Below are 14761 nucleotides of genomic sequence, written 5' to 3'. Positions count from 1 at the left end.
GAGTCCTTTTTAAGTCCAACAATTTTAATGTAGGAACTTTAAATGCAAGAGCTCAGTGTTCCAGGTGTCATTTCAGACAAAAGACAAAGCCTGGGTGAGCCTGGTGCTCACTGATATTCATCCATACACATCTTGTTTAGCTCTGTAGATCTGATCAGGAAAAGACAGGCCTTCAGAAATGAACACAATGAACAATAAAATGGCGCTTACCCTTCCTCAGAGGGGTCCGGTGACGCCTGGTTCTGGCCTGTGTTGCTGATGAAATTTCTTATTTCATTGAAATAGGAGTCTTCTTTGTCATCCAGTATGGCACTGCCGCTATCCAGTTCAGACTGCGGGGACGACATTGCAGTGCCTGCAGAAAGAAGAAAATAATTCCAGTTTAGTCTCTAAAGACGTGTTTTGATATTTCAATATAATCAACTTTGCAAATACAAGATATGTTGTACATAATGTTCCAAAATGATGGCTGTGTGCACATAAAATGCATTTGAAATGCATGTTTTCATTGTTTAAAATTCAAATGAAATGATGTTGACTGAGGACTGAGGGTGTTTCTGACACATCGTTTATTTGTTCTGACAAACGTTCCTATAAGTAGCTTCAAATCTGTCACTAAGACAGTGTGACATATTCTGTATCTGCAAATCCAATTTTTTCCTAATGATGTAACCATAGACCCGTTACATCATGCATATGGACTCACAACGCAGTCAGATGAATGAGCTGAGCAAACGAAGCCAGAACACAGGAGATGTCAGTGTTTTTATACACACTGACGAGTGGGTGAGCCACACTTTCTCTTCAACTGGAACAAAAGCAGCCTCTCAGAGGACAACAGAGCAATTCAGGCCATCTTATCTTGTCCTCTCTTGTCCTGTCCTTGGACACTGTGTAAAGCATTAACAGCTGGCTATTTGCAGAGAGATGAAATGTATTTGAAGATAAATAAAATGTAAGATTTCTTCACATTTTCTGACACTGGGACCAAGTACAAAAGCACATGGGGTCTAGAAATTTCCATTACAGTGCACTGTGTCATGCACATTTGGTACATTTGTACACAATAATTTAAAAATTCGGAGAGTTTTGACAATGCTTGGATCATGGACCTGCCAAAGTGACAAATGTTTCATCATTTTCAGAAAGAGGGAACAATTTTTCTTCCTAACAATCTTCAGTGTTTTATCTTAGAGTTGTGGGTTGGGGGATAGGTTGTTTGATGCTGCAAAGCGGAAAGCTTGGCAGACAACTGATTTAGTATTTGATAGAGTGAATATTGTGTCTGATTAAGTGGAAACCTCCTCTGTTGCTCTCAGCTGCTGGCCAGGTGTCACGGCTTGTTCTGCTGATTCAGAGTCAGAGTGATGCAGCCCATCAAACCCATAAGTTGCGCTGCTGATTAAAGCAGCTCATTCAAAAAACAGTTTGTGCTGTCGCAGAAGTAGCAATTAAATTTTTAATTTTCAGGCATCTAACATTGTTTCTAATCATGAGTAAATAATGTTTTATATTATTCACTGATTTATAAATACAGTGCACTGCTATGTCACGAATCAGTAACGTAGCTTCTCACCTGACAGGTTGCCGTTCTCGTGCTTTTTGAGGTGACGGTCCAGGTTGGTCTGTTGGCCAAAGCAACGATCACACAAGTGGCACTTGAAGGGCTTTTCCTTGTTGTGGATGTTGCGAATGTGACGTTGCAGGTTGGAGGAGATGCTGAAGGAGCGGTCGCAGTATTTACACCTGCAGGAAAAGTGGAGGCCTTTCACTTAAACTCTTCCAAAATGACAACAGCAAAGCATAATAACAGCAAAACACACACAAGCTGCTAGTCATAAGTACAACTGCACTGCATAATCAATCAGGAACCCGCGGTTTGTTCTGTGGGAAACATAATGGGACACATAATGTAGGACATACACACATACACACATGCTTACAGACAGTCCCAGCAGTCCCACAGTCCCAGACATGATGGAAGAGCTTGTTTAAGGTGAAACAGCTCTGCCTCTTATCTCCAGCCAGCGCAATAAAATTGCATTCTTCTCTCACAAAATAAGCACGCAACAGATTTGGTTCTAGCCCTGCAAAATTAGAGCCTCTTGCCAAGTTTCTTCATGCAAAATTATACGAGAAGATTACATCTTTTCTTCTGGTGGAATTAGCTCGCTCGATTGGCTGTCCCTCAGGAAACCCCCCGGTTATCTCCACAAAAAATTACAATAAACAGCGGTGATCTTTAATGGCATGCCAGCGTGTGGAGTGCAGGCTATCAGGCTGGGGCAGTAGAGGCCTGCGTCTGTCTTTCTCTCTCCCCTGTGGTCAGCAGGCCTCCTCCAAGCTTTGGGCCAACATTCCACTACCTTAGTAACTACAAAGCCGAGCAGTGCTAGCCAGGGCTTACTCATTATCCAAATGTAGTAAATGCAAGATTGATTTTTTACATGTGTATTGAAGTGCTGCTGCATTGTTACTTCTACCTCAGCAGCACCTGGAAAACTCGGCAGTGTGGACATGGAAATGCAGGGAGACATTTGCACCGGTGAAACGGTATGCGAGGAAACTTTGTGCATCTTTTTGCCTGATTTGCCAACAAGACTGTGATTCCAGCAAAAAAGAACTTAATCTTGTGATAACCTTTTTAGCTGGCAAGAAAAGCCCCACTTGGCTCAGGGCAAGTAGCCAGCAGCCTTGCAGATCACATCGAGTTTGGCCTCATATGCACGAGAGAAATGACCACAGCTGCCGGGCCTGGACATCTGCCCGCGCTCCTCATCACCCCAATTTTTCACCAAACTTCCTCCCTTCTTCTCCACTCTTCTCTCTTACCAGCCCAGCTTCAGTACCCCCCTCTTCCTGTCACCCTGGCGACGGACACCATTTTTCATCAGGCAAATTATTTAGCAGTAGGATAATTATTCCAAGCTTTTACAGCACAAGAAAACACACATAAACTCTTTTCTAACTGTGGACAAGAATTCCCTGGGAAAACATCCATGCGCTGTTACCAAATGAGCTACATCTCTCCATCTCCCTGTTTGCTCGAGAACACGCTGTGTGAAAGTGTGTTTGCTCTGGAGCTAACGCGCTATTGTGCAAAATGGGATTCTAGATGATTTGGATGATAGTTTAGTTTTCGATGGTGTGTATTCTTGGAAGTGAGGAGGATACATTTAGAAGTGCTGGCAGAAGGCGAGAGAGGAGGATGTTCAGCCAGCATGTTTCTGTTGGAATGTGCACGCATGCACGCACGCACGCACGCATGCACGCACGCGCACACACACTTGTAGAAAGACTCTTACCTGTATGGTTGCTCTCCTGTATGAGTCCTGAGGTGGCGGGTCAGGTTGGCAGAGCGCGGGAATATTTTGCCACAATATCTACAAAGCAATAAAGAACACTTTTAAGTATGGTGTACCTACAATAATTTAGAAATGTAAAAACCTGTATGACACATCAGAAAAAGTAAATGTACCCACAAAAACACCCACCACACTTAGAAAAGACTTCCATGAAAGTATTCGGAAAAAACACTATTTTCGACAGAGGAATGTTAATGACCAACATGAGGATGAAAAATTAAAATAACACATGCCAAAGCAGTCGTCACAGTTACCTGCATGTGTAGCGCTCCTTGCCTTTGCGCAGCAGCGTCTCTGGGAGTGCAGAGGGCGGGGCTCTGAAGTCAAACATGGAGGGGACGGAGCGCAGCAGGTCACCAGACTCTGGCTTCAAGGAGCCAAATGTCTCCAGCTTCTCTGCCATGTTCTCGATGGCTGACATCTGCAGAGACAGTAGAGAGAAAGGACAGAGCAAGGGGTGAGCCGTGCGCTTCAATACATACTGAGTGCTCATTCAGCAAGTCCAGCATGCGAAGCAAAGAAACTGGTGCTTGAACATGTCAGTTGGGTCACAAAAAAATTCTGAAAGTGATGTGAGATTGCACATTTAAGAAATGAAAATAGAGTTGGAAGACACTGCAAATTTTCACAGCTTGGATGCTGCAGATAGCCGTGCAATTACGCTGCAGGATGCGGTTGGATACTTTTTTTAGTTTCTGGTGCAGAATGCAATAAAATGAAAAAAGCCAAAGGCAATGAATAATTCAGGCTACTACAGCAGTAAGGGCACATGAAACAATGAAAGAATCCAGAAACCATAATTTTTACATTTCTTCTTTAAGCACAAATGGCAAATATTTATAGATTTGATTCAAATTTCTGTTCAATATTTCCCACTGAATACACAATTAATACTTTCTATACATACTCATTCACAGCTTGTTGGACTGACGAGTCAAACAAACTGACTTGTTTACAGGCATCACACCAGGTGAAATGAAGTGAAACAGGTATTGGGTGAATTCTTATTATGACATTCATCAATGATTCATGAATCACAAGGTCAAATCCCCGGTATATGTGCACAAAAGTGCATTTGATACTGATTTACAACTTTGCAGTTAAACAAAAAACAGCATGCTCCCATTCATGGTCAGTGGAGAGCAGGTGTGAAAGTGAATGTTAAACGCAGCCAACTTGTTCTCATTGCAAATACACATATGCATGTAGAGTGAATACATAAACACACATACACACAGGATTAAGGACTGCAGCCAATCTACTAATGAAGCTGAACATTTACTTTCATCAGATACTCTCTGAGGAAATATGTGTACTCGTCAGTTTGTCTATGTGTGTGTGTGTGTGTGTGTGTGTGTGTGTGTGTGTGTGTGTGTGTGCGTGTGTGTGTGTGTGTGTGTGTGTATGGACGAGACACTATGTGCTGCATGGTGGCCGTAGCTGATTAATTGCCGTCAATGTGTGTGAAAGAGAAAATAAATGTATGTGTGTGTGAAAGAGAAGAATGTGTTGCATTTGTATGTATGAGTGTGTATGCAGGATGTGTGTGCATGTGTGTAGTATGTGAGCAAGATTGTACGTGCTCAGTGTGTATCTGTGCGTTGTGAGATACATGTGTGTGTGTGCGTGTGTGTGTGTGTGTGTGTGTGTGTGTGTGTGTGTGTGGCAGAGGAGTGATTCATGTCCACTGCCGGGCTGTAAACTATTCTGTGCACAATGCGGGCAGACAGCACATTCGTCAATATGAAAGATGTTGACATTACTGATCAAGGGCCAGACACGGGTAATAATGATATCGCTGTGCTGAGAGGGGCGGGATGGGGGAGGAGCGGGGGCTGGAGGGGGAGTGGAGGGAGAACTAGGGGGAGGAGGAGAGAGGGAGGGGCAGGTGAGGGGGTCCCAGTAGGCCGCAGGGCCTGTCAGCCCATCTCACATACACACACATACACACACACACACGCACTTCGTCTTTTTTTTAAAGGGCCCACGCAAATTTGCATTATTTTGCTTGTATTGAATTTTCAGCCTGTTTCTTAGCCTTATTTCAATAAGGCAACAAATCAATGGTGATTCAGGTCCTCCACCGGAGCCGTGCTCCAACTCTGACATTTCATCTCCTGCTTTCACCCCCTGTCACTCTCAGGCTTCACGCCAAGATGGAGCAGACCAAGGGGAGACAAACAGAGGAAGAGAATTGGAGAAGAAGCGTGATGAAGGACTAGATGATAGAGGAGGAGAGTGGGAAGGAAGAAGAAAGAAAGAAAGAAAGAAAGAAAGAAAGAAAGAAAGAAAGAAAGAAAGAAAGAAAGAAAGAGAGAGAGAGAACAGAGCCCGGAGAGAGGAGGGCTGATGGATGATGGTGGAGCCTGGTGTCGGGAGCGGCTGATTAGGAGTGACGGCGGGGTGTAAAGTTCCTGCCGCAGCCGTCGACGTTCCCACTGAGGGAGGATGTGGAGTGTCAGGTCCGTTTGATTATGAATATGCCAATGCTGCATGCCATGAATCAAAGGCAAGGGAGAGTCAGAGAAAGAGAGAGAGAAGAGAGGCAATGGATTGAAAGATAGGCAAGGAATTGTGGGGAGGAGGGAGGTGAAATGCTTTCATATTTCTTTTCAGCGTGCACTGTGTATTTCATTGGGCTCTTTTCAGCCACTGGAGTAAATGCTCAGTTTGTCTGCCTTGCTCAACGAGAACCCATAACTCTTGGGAACATTAAGGCCCCTAAAGCTGTCGGCAGTATCGAGCCTGTCCGATAAGACACTTTTTAGAGCTGAAACTACTCCATCCCGCCTCCATCGACTGAGGAATTCTGATCCCACCTCGGCCCACTCATGCTGCTCCACTCTATTAAGAGTTTAATCTCACACCTTGGGTCAACCTTTGCCTCCGTTTCCTTTACATGAAAGGCAGAGTCTTTGTTATAAATGAGATGTTGGTATTTGTTTGGCTGTATGTAGCAGAATGAAATAGTCTTTGGATACTCGGCACTTGTCACTGGAACAGTGCTTTGGCAAATTCAAGATGTCAAGATGAAAAATCCTGGAAAACTTAATTCAGGAACAATTGAGCTTTGGACAAGATATAAACTGATGATGATGATTTTGAAACCACTGTTGCATCATCCATGTTGGTGTAAGAAGAGAAAACAATCCTTTGTAGATTCAGTTGTCAAAAGCAACTGAAGGTGTTTTGGCAGTTTCTCTAAAGCAGCCACATGCTTTGTCTGCAGTCGAGCAGTAAATGATTCACATATCCAATCCGGTGATTACACATTTTTATGGATGGTGAGCCAGGTTCATTAGGCCACCGTCTGACAATGCTGTGTGTGTGATATGTTCGACTCAGGGCTAAGGACAAGAGGATAAACGGCTCCACATTTTGCTCTAAAGTGATTTTTCAAAGGTTTTATAACCCTCCTACTTCTTTGTATAAGAGACACACACACACACACACACACACACACACACACACACACACACACACACCCAACACACACACACACCCAACACACACACACCTCCCGAAACCCCCTTGTCCTTTCCCCCGGGCACTGTGTGTGTGTGTCTGTGAACTTGCTTGTTGCTGTAGCGTCGCTCAGGGACCAGCAGTTGATTGGCTATCTTCAGATGTCAGTGATGCTGTGAGGGCCTTAATTAGCGAGATGCATTCTCAATTGTTGATCTTTATCGGGAACCAGATGTTTGGAGGGAGGAACAAACCCCCCTGCTCCCCCCGCCAATGTCCCAAAGAGACTGTTACCCTTGCGTTGATGTAAAGCAGCCCCCCTAAACACCACCATCCACCCCACCTTCCACTAATCCGCCTCCATGCCCATTTGTAAGAATCCTGCTTCATTCTCCAAATAAGCACACATATATTCAGAGCCGCTGGATGGACAGGGTGTAGCTCAGATGGAAATCCCCATTTAAACCATCTCATATGAATCGGAAAGGGAACGTGTCCAAATTTAAGATGTAAACAAATCAAAAGCAGCGATCAAATACTCAAGGCCAATCACTCCAAAGTAACATTACAGTATGTCATGTACAGCGCAACATAAACATTTCAAACAGATGAAATTTCTTTGAATTAGCATATGTAGGTGGTTCTATGGCCAGAAATGGACACAAGTCCAGTCAGTGCGTGATGGGCTAAAGCCATGCGAATGCTGGGTGATGTCAGTTGTAAACTGTTATGCAGCCCATGCATTAATTAGGGGATGGGGTCTGTTTGGTAGAGGTACAGGTAGAGGAACTTACCCAAGTTCTCTGATCTGGCAAACGAAACTGAGGGCCGGAACAGAAGGAAAAGAGACAGCAGTCAGAACCAGGAAGTGGCGCATGAATCAACAGCTTTTGATTGGACACATATGGGTAGAGAGGGAATGACGGGTCTCGTGATTAAGTTTGAATGAGCAATGAGCTGCGTATCTGCAAGAGTTATGGCGCTGGAATTATAGGAGGCTCTAATAGTTCCCAACACTTCCTGATGTTCAATAAGCTCATTATGGCAGGCTACAAATAGAATTCCAGTATGTAATCTAAGCCAGTATTGCTTCGCAGTAAAATTTCCTGCCAGGAAATAAAAAAGCTGAATCACTAAAGGTTGAAAAAAGCTCAGCTTTGCAACCTCTTTTTTGATATATGGCTCAAGAGTGAGTCAGGTGACTGAAAACAAACCCCCTCAAAAGTATACAGAAGGGCCCCTTGCCTGGTCTGGCTTAGACCTACCCGGGTCTGCTGTTTCTGGGAATGATTTGTGTGTCCAGACATCATAAAGTCATAAAGATGGCCTAAGCACTCTGTTAGTGTTTCTACTGATAGGACACCTCATTAAGGCGTGTGGGACGGCCATGTGGCTGCTGCAGGCTGGGCCCAAGCAGCAGTCTGGACAGGGGACATAAATCAGACAAATGAAACAGCCTGTAAAAACCAGACCTGAAACGGCCAGAAAAGAGGAAAAAAACATCTTATGCCTGAGAAAGTGGTGTTTTCACTTTCCGAAGGACCGTTCTCACCCGTGGGGCAAGATTGAACAAATGAACGTCAATGCAACACGTCATAGACACGCATGCATACACCTACGTGCATGCAAACACACACACACACACACACACACACACACACACACACACACACACACACACACACACACACACACACACACACAGACATTCACGGAGTCTCACAGTGGAAATACTGAACCCAGGGGCAGAAATCATTGCTTTAACAGCATATCATTTTTTATACTGTAATGAAAGATATGTTATGGGAAGATGTGTCACAGTGTTTCAGAGAGCCAACAACGGGCCTAAACAGGCAGTAGCTTGGAGGAGGCTGGAGCCACATACTAATCCTCATTAATCCAGTTTGGTCAGCCTGGGACCACAATTTTGATTTGGAGCTCCTTATAGGAAGAATATATATCTTGCCTGGTTTAAGACACATCAGCAGATGTAAGAAGCTAACATTGAACTTGTATCAGTGATGTTGCAGGTTACGTGACCAAGAGCTGCCCAGACAAAGTAGTGCTGTTACTGTCTATTCATTCAGTCTAGGGCCAATATAGACATCTAAGTTCAACTGCAAAACCAAATAAACTGAATAAGGAAAGATAACAAAAGCACATTTGCACAGGTGAGAATTTCCTTTGTGTAAACAAAGTCTAAGCCATCTTATTACATGCCCTCTCAATGCCCCAGTTCTAAGTGTCGCAGTTCGTGCTGCTGCCACAGTCAGAACCTACCTGTGGATGGAAGAGGAAGCCTGGAGCCGGCCGCATGTACTTGTCTTTCAGAGTCTCAAACGGATCGCTCATTCTCCTCTTCTCAACCCTGCTAATAGTAGATTTCTGTCAGTTCTTAACGCATGCACAACAGCAAAGACTGGCACACTGATATTCACTGTTACAAAAAATTGCAATTTGCGATTATATACTCTTGCATGCAGCTATGCTGTACTGTTTACATCATGTAAAACTGCAGTGGTGACCTTAAGCTAAGCTACTGGGAATAACAATACCTGTAGATGGGATCCATGAAGAAAGGGGTTGGCCTGGCATGTTGTAAGGAAGTGTCAGCTTTTGGGATCTCCACCACTGCCTTCTCCTCTTCATACCCCTGGTTATTCTTCATCTCCTCCTCTCTTGGATTGCGTCCACGGCCCCTGGTCCCCAGGCTCAGGTCTAGCGGTTGATCCTGACCAGTGGAGTGGGAAGCCTCTGCCTTGGAGGAGGCAATCGAGGCAGACTTCTCCTCCTTTCGCTTAGTAGTGAGGTCAAATGGTGACTCGGATGAGGATTTGCCCTGGGCCTTCTTGGAATCATCTGCTGGAGACTGTGGCTCACCCTTCAGGCCTGGAGGTCGGAGGTCCCTGTCTGGAAAAGGGTAAACTGGAGGAGAAAAAGCTGGGAAGAAAGGCAGTGGGAACATGGAGGGGTAGGGCAGGGACCCGACCTTCTTGTCCTGCAGGCCAGCCAGCCCTGTGGAGCCAAAATACTTCTCAGCAATGGAGGCAATGGCCTTAATAGAGTCATTTACAGCCCCTGTTACAGCTGTGTGCTCGTCCAGCGAGGATGGGATGAGGGAAGGGCCCGGAAAGTCTTTAGCAGCACTGCTGCCAGTCAGGCTGGGGCTCTGGGGGTCTCCTTCACTTGCCTTCCTCTTGGGGCCTTTGCCATTTTCTCGGGCAGCTCCCCTTTCTCTCTCACTGTCCATGTCACTCTCCAGCTCGGAGCCCGATGTGCTCTCCAGATCACTTCCACTAGGGGTGCTGACATCGTCCAGGTCACTGCTCTCAGACTGGTCGCTTTGCTTGTTCCGCTGCTTTGTGGAGGACGAGGAGCCCTGGGTTTGGGGCTCCAAACCTGGTATCAGGTTGCCAGGTGCACCACCACCATCTTTACGCAGAGCCTTGAGGAGCTCTTGGGACTCCAGACCTCCAGGGCTGGGAGGTAGCAGTGGACTCTTACTTAGCTCTGCACCATGCCCAGCAACAGGTGCATGAGTTGGTTGTCTGACAGGAGAGGTGGCAGGAATCAGTGGTGGCCGGTGGTAGAGTCCAGAGGGGAAGAGGCCAGGGAAGCTGAAGGGAAACGCTGGGGCAGCGGGGAAGGTAAGCCCACCATGGTGCCGGCTAGCCCCAAAGTAATCAGCCAGCCCAGCACTGCTGTGGCCCATCGCCAGAGCTGATTTGTCCAAGCCAGGGGCGCCAGGGAGTGGCATACCCTGGGCGAACAATCCCCCTGCTGTGAAATGGTTTTTCCCTTCACAGAAGCGCCGGTGTTTGTTGAGGGAGGATGTGGTGCTAAACATCTGCCCACAGTCCTTGCACTTGATCTGCGTGCGGCAGTCAGCATGCATGCGTTTGTGGCGGCACAGGTTAGAGAACTGGGTGTAGGACTTGTGGCATACCTCACCTGGAGGGACAAGGAGACAAGATATAGAAGGTATCAGTACGCGACACACACCGACTTGCACACACACACAAAAAAACAGCACACGGTGTGACATGTCTAGTTAACATGCTTCAGGCTGACTAAGGCTAAGGCAGAGGAAACACAGTATGAATAATATGCTCGTGTTCCCATCAATACTCTGACAGCAGTTTTCCAGCAAAATAAGGAGGAGAGGTGTGTCCAGATCCTGGCATTGTAAGGGAAACTGTTTGGCTGACGGTGTGAGTCAGTTGCTGCCACTCATCACCTGCACATCAAACCAAATTCCCAGGCATCTTGGGCCCCATTGTCCTCCCAGGGACGCTCCCAGGGAGTCCATAAACAATCACACACGGACACACACGGACATGCAGGCACATTAACAAAATATTCACATAACAGCGAAACTGAATAACACAACACACAGACACACAGGCATACTGACATGCAGATACACACACACATTCTCAGCCGCATGCAGTACAATGGCTCTATTTTAAGTTTGTGAAGGAAGCGGAGTTGAATGAATCCTATCCTGCAGTCCGGTTCCCAGGGACAGGTCTCACGTCCTCTACTGCCCCTCTTCCCTCTTCCCCCTCCGGGCCTCCCCCATCACCCCCTCACCGTGTCCCCATAGCTGGGTCCCTGTCATCCTGCACTAAGTGACCTTCCCACAGTCAACCCTTGTGTGCCTGTGTGTCGCTCTGTCTGACCCTGATAGACGTACAGTGGCAACACCCGGTCCTGAGACAAAACCTCACTGTCTGACATTATCTCTTGCCATTATTAGTCTGTCAACATTATCTAGCGGAGGGCTTGTTTGAATTTACTAAGGGAGGACGGTAGCTAAGAAGTTATTGTTTTCCCATGCTTTTCCCTCTTACTATTCTAATAAAAGTCAAGAATGCAGTTTATGAAATGGAAGATGTTCTACTTCGCTGTGGCTCTCCCACACCATAGGACATTTTGCAGATCAGCTACACTGCAGCTGACATTTGAATAAGACTTTGATCATCCGATAATATCAGAAAGCAGTTAGAAGCAGCTCTGGATGATTGATTTTGCTCACATTGTTACTATATCTTCAAAACGAGGATAAGGAAGTGGTTAGGCTCACACTGTGATTACACTTCTGCATACTTTGGATGCCTTCCAGCCACAAGGTGCACAAGAGGCAATTTAAGGAGATGGAGGGGAAGAGCGGGAAAAGTATTGTGGAAACAGATTTAAATAAACACCCCAGAGGAACGCCAAATGAGAATGCTTGAGCCAAGAGTGAATGTAATCTTGTAAAAAAAAAGTCTATTTTAATGAATAGACCGAGAAAACTAAATTGAAATGAAGTATATTTGTGGCTTGGCTTTGGCAGACACAATCAGGGCAGAAAGGTAGTTGAAAACATTGTGAAAACATCTGGGAAAGAAAAAGAAGATTGCCTGATTCCTTTGATTTTGCACATGATGGCTCCTCTCTGGAAGTTGCAAATGTGTCTTGAGCACAGATGAAGAAATTTGGAAACTGCATCTGAATACCTTTCAGTTGATTTAGATGAATCTGTTTGAGTTTAGGCCATGGGCATTCACAGTGAGGCAGGAAATATGTCTACTTGGGAATGTAATTAATTTTGTGAAACAATGAATAAATAATTTCTAATAGTAAATAAGAGTCATTAAATCTTTCTACTCAGTGTGTATAAGGGTAGCTGCCTCTATTACTCTCTCTTTGTGTGTGTGGTTTAACAAGTATAGCCACATGGCCCAAGCAAACGACAAGAAAAAGCCATGCACCATAAATCATGTAGCTGTGACATTTACAGACTAACAACACACACGCATGACACACTGAATGTGAGATCTGATTCACTACACGCGTGGACTCGTCAGCTCTTAATAAACTGAAACAAAATATTATAAACACATTCCTGAGAGGACAGCGGTGGCTAAAAAGCGGCTAGCAGGGTGTTTAAATGAACAACCCAGCAGGCCTGAGTGGTTCGCTTTAATAGAGAAGCTCTGACAAACACACACATGCACACACACACACACACACATCGTTGACAAATCATGTGCACTAACATATGAACAGCATCATGTGTGCATACAGCACATCACTGTTCAAAACACATAGATACGCTTCAAGAGCACCCGCACAAACAAACACTTGGGACACACACATGGTCTCTCCCGGGCTGCCGTCATGTTTGAAGCTGCTTTGTCTTTTTTACACAGCCATTAGTTGTTTTTAAACCTGCATATTTTCTGCTGATTACAGCAAATGGACTCCTATTCAGAGGGAGCACAAGGAAGAGGGCTGTACATGTGGTTGCTATTTGTGAGGAATGGTGCATGTGGCGGAGGGAGAGAGGAGGAGAGAGGGGAGTCAGAGGTCTGCAGCGGAGATGCAGTCACCCTATGTATATGTATGTATGTGTGAGTGTGTTAATGCATGTTTGTTTGAGAAGGAGGAAAGAGTGTGTATTTGGTGTGCGGACAGGTTTCTGTGTGTGTGTTCGTATGCGAGTGGGTCGATGTGCAGGGTCAGGGAAAGAGAGACGGGGCAAAGGGTGAAGGTCAGAATGCTTTAGGGGAAGGAGATCAGATCTGCGGAGTGAGGTGGTGAAAGTGTGAAAGGTCACAATGTGTTTGGGTCTTGCAGGAGTTAGCGTTTACTGAAGAGCAGGGACAAGAGGTGTGTATGTGTGTGTGTGTGTGTGAGAGAGAGAGAGAGAGAGAGAGAGAGAGAGAAGCAACTAAGAAATAAAAAGCCTGTTAGCTGTAGCATCAACAGAAGGTGAAGCTGTGAGAGATGACCGTAAGGTTAGTCCAAGTGGGAATGAGTCAAATTACATGCTAGTTTAAACGCTGCTATCACCATATCAGCAGAGTGTGAGAGTGCTGATGCAGATATAACTGCATGACTCTTGTCTTAAAAGAAAATGGGCTGCCACTCTAAATACACTACTATAAAACCCCACGTGTAATTCCTGTAGAACATTACATGAGTGACTCTTAAGAAAAAGCTGAGGAAGGATAAATATATATATTTGCAATAATATCACAGTTTTTCTATAAAAGGCAAGCATATTACTATTAATATTGTTATTATTATTATTGTAACGTACTGAGGAGACTTACATAGGTAGGGTCTTAGTGACTTACACATGAAGGGCTTGACACTGCTGTGGATGTGCTTATGCTGCTTGAGGCCAGAAGACGTTGCGAACGTCTTGCCGCAGTCAGAGCAGGCGTGGGCCCGCGCCCCGACGTGCTGTGAGCGGATGTGCCTCTGCAGGTTACTGGGGTCTGTGAACACCTGCTGGGGGAAGCAACCACACAGACGCACGGGGGAGTTACTATCTGCTTCTGCAAACATGAAAGTAATAAATAATCTGCAATAAAAAAGCAGACACGTGGACATAAAAATGCTCATTAATTCAACGTCCCCTCCAAAAGGCATCACTTTACCTTTGAGCAGTTTTCACATTCATAGTGCTTGCCACTGTCGTGCGACATCTGATGTCGGATCAGGTTTGATTTCCAGTTGAAGGCCTTGGGACACTGGTCACACTTATATTCCCTTTCCTCAGAGTGGGACAGAGTGTGAGCCTCCAGACTGCAGGAAACACAGAGCAGAAAACAACAAGGGTTTACAAGTTTGTTGGCCGCCTGACAGCTCTACATGTGTATTGATGAGAATGAAAATCAGACAAAAATATCCTGAAACAAATGGCTCGTCTGAGCGTGTCACTCACCTCTGGACATCGGGGAAGACCTGGTCACACTCCTTACACTCGTGCAGACCATGAGACATGTTCAGGGGTAGCAGGTCTTGAGGTTCCTGGGCCTTCAGGTCACTGTCCCCTCCTAGATACATCAGAAAAGATAAAGTAATGGAAGAGGAGTGTGTAAATAGAGTGTCTAAATTAATCCTGAACTGTTCATTTGTTCAAAAAAAACCCCCAA

At 45.4% G+C, this 14761-nt stretch overlaps 1 protein-coding gene across 13 annotated transcripts in view; it reads right to left on the bottom strand.

Moving 5' to 3' along the window:
* mecom (MDS1 and EVI1 complex locus) overlaps positions 1-14761 on the bottom strand; it is a 129218-nt gene that overhangs the window by 3890 nt on the left and 110567 nt on the right. For 2 of the 13 annotated variants that reach the window (XM_070971086.1, XM_070971101.1), the window contains 10 exons: positions 14551-14662; positions 14264-14411; positions 13934-14114; positions 9386-10781; positions 9111-9201; positions 7625-7651; positions 3620-3786; positions 3306-3383; positions 1577-1746; positions 211-355 (listed from right to left, as the gene is read on the bottom strand). In XM_070971086.1, the coding sequence (XP_070827187.1) occupies positions 211-355; positions 1577-1746; positions 3306-3383; positions 3620-3786; positions 7625-7651; positions 9111-9201; positions 9386-10781; positions 13934-14114; positions 14264-14411; positions 14551-14662 (2515 nt within the window). The remainder of the gene's footprint in view (positions 1-210; positions 356-1576; positions 1747-3305; positions 3384-3619; positions 3787-7624; positions 7652-9110; positions 9202-9385; positions 10782-13933; positions 14115-14263; positions 14412-14550; positions 14663-14761) is intronic. The other 11 variants (XM_070971087.1, XM_070971088.1, XM_070971092.1 and 8 more) reach the window with 11 other exon arrangements.

This window comes from Chaetodon trifascialis, chromosome 9 (genome assembly GCF_039877785.1).
Source record: "Chaetodon trifascialis isolate fChaTrf1 chromosome 9, fChaTrf1.hap1, whole genome shotgun sequence".
NCBI classification, from domain to species: domain Eukaryota; kingdom Metazoa; phylum Chordata; class Actinopteri; order Chaetodontiformes; family Chaetodontidae; genus Chaetodon; species Chaetodon trifascialis.
The sequence above is the reverse complement of the archived record's forward strand: the minus strand, read 5'-3'. Positions and strand labels throughout refer to the sequence as shown.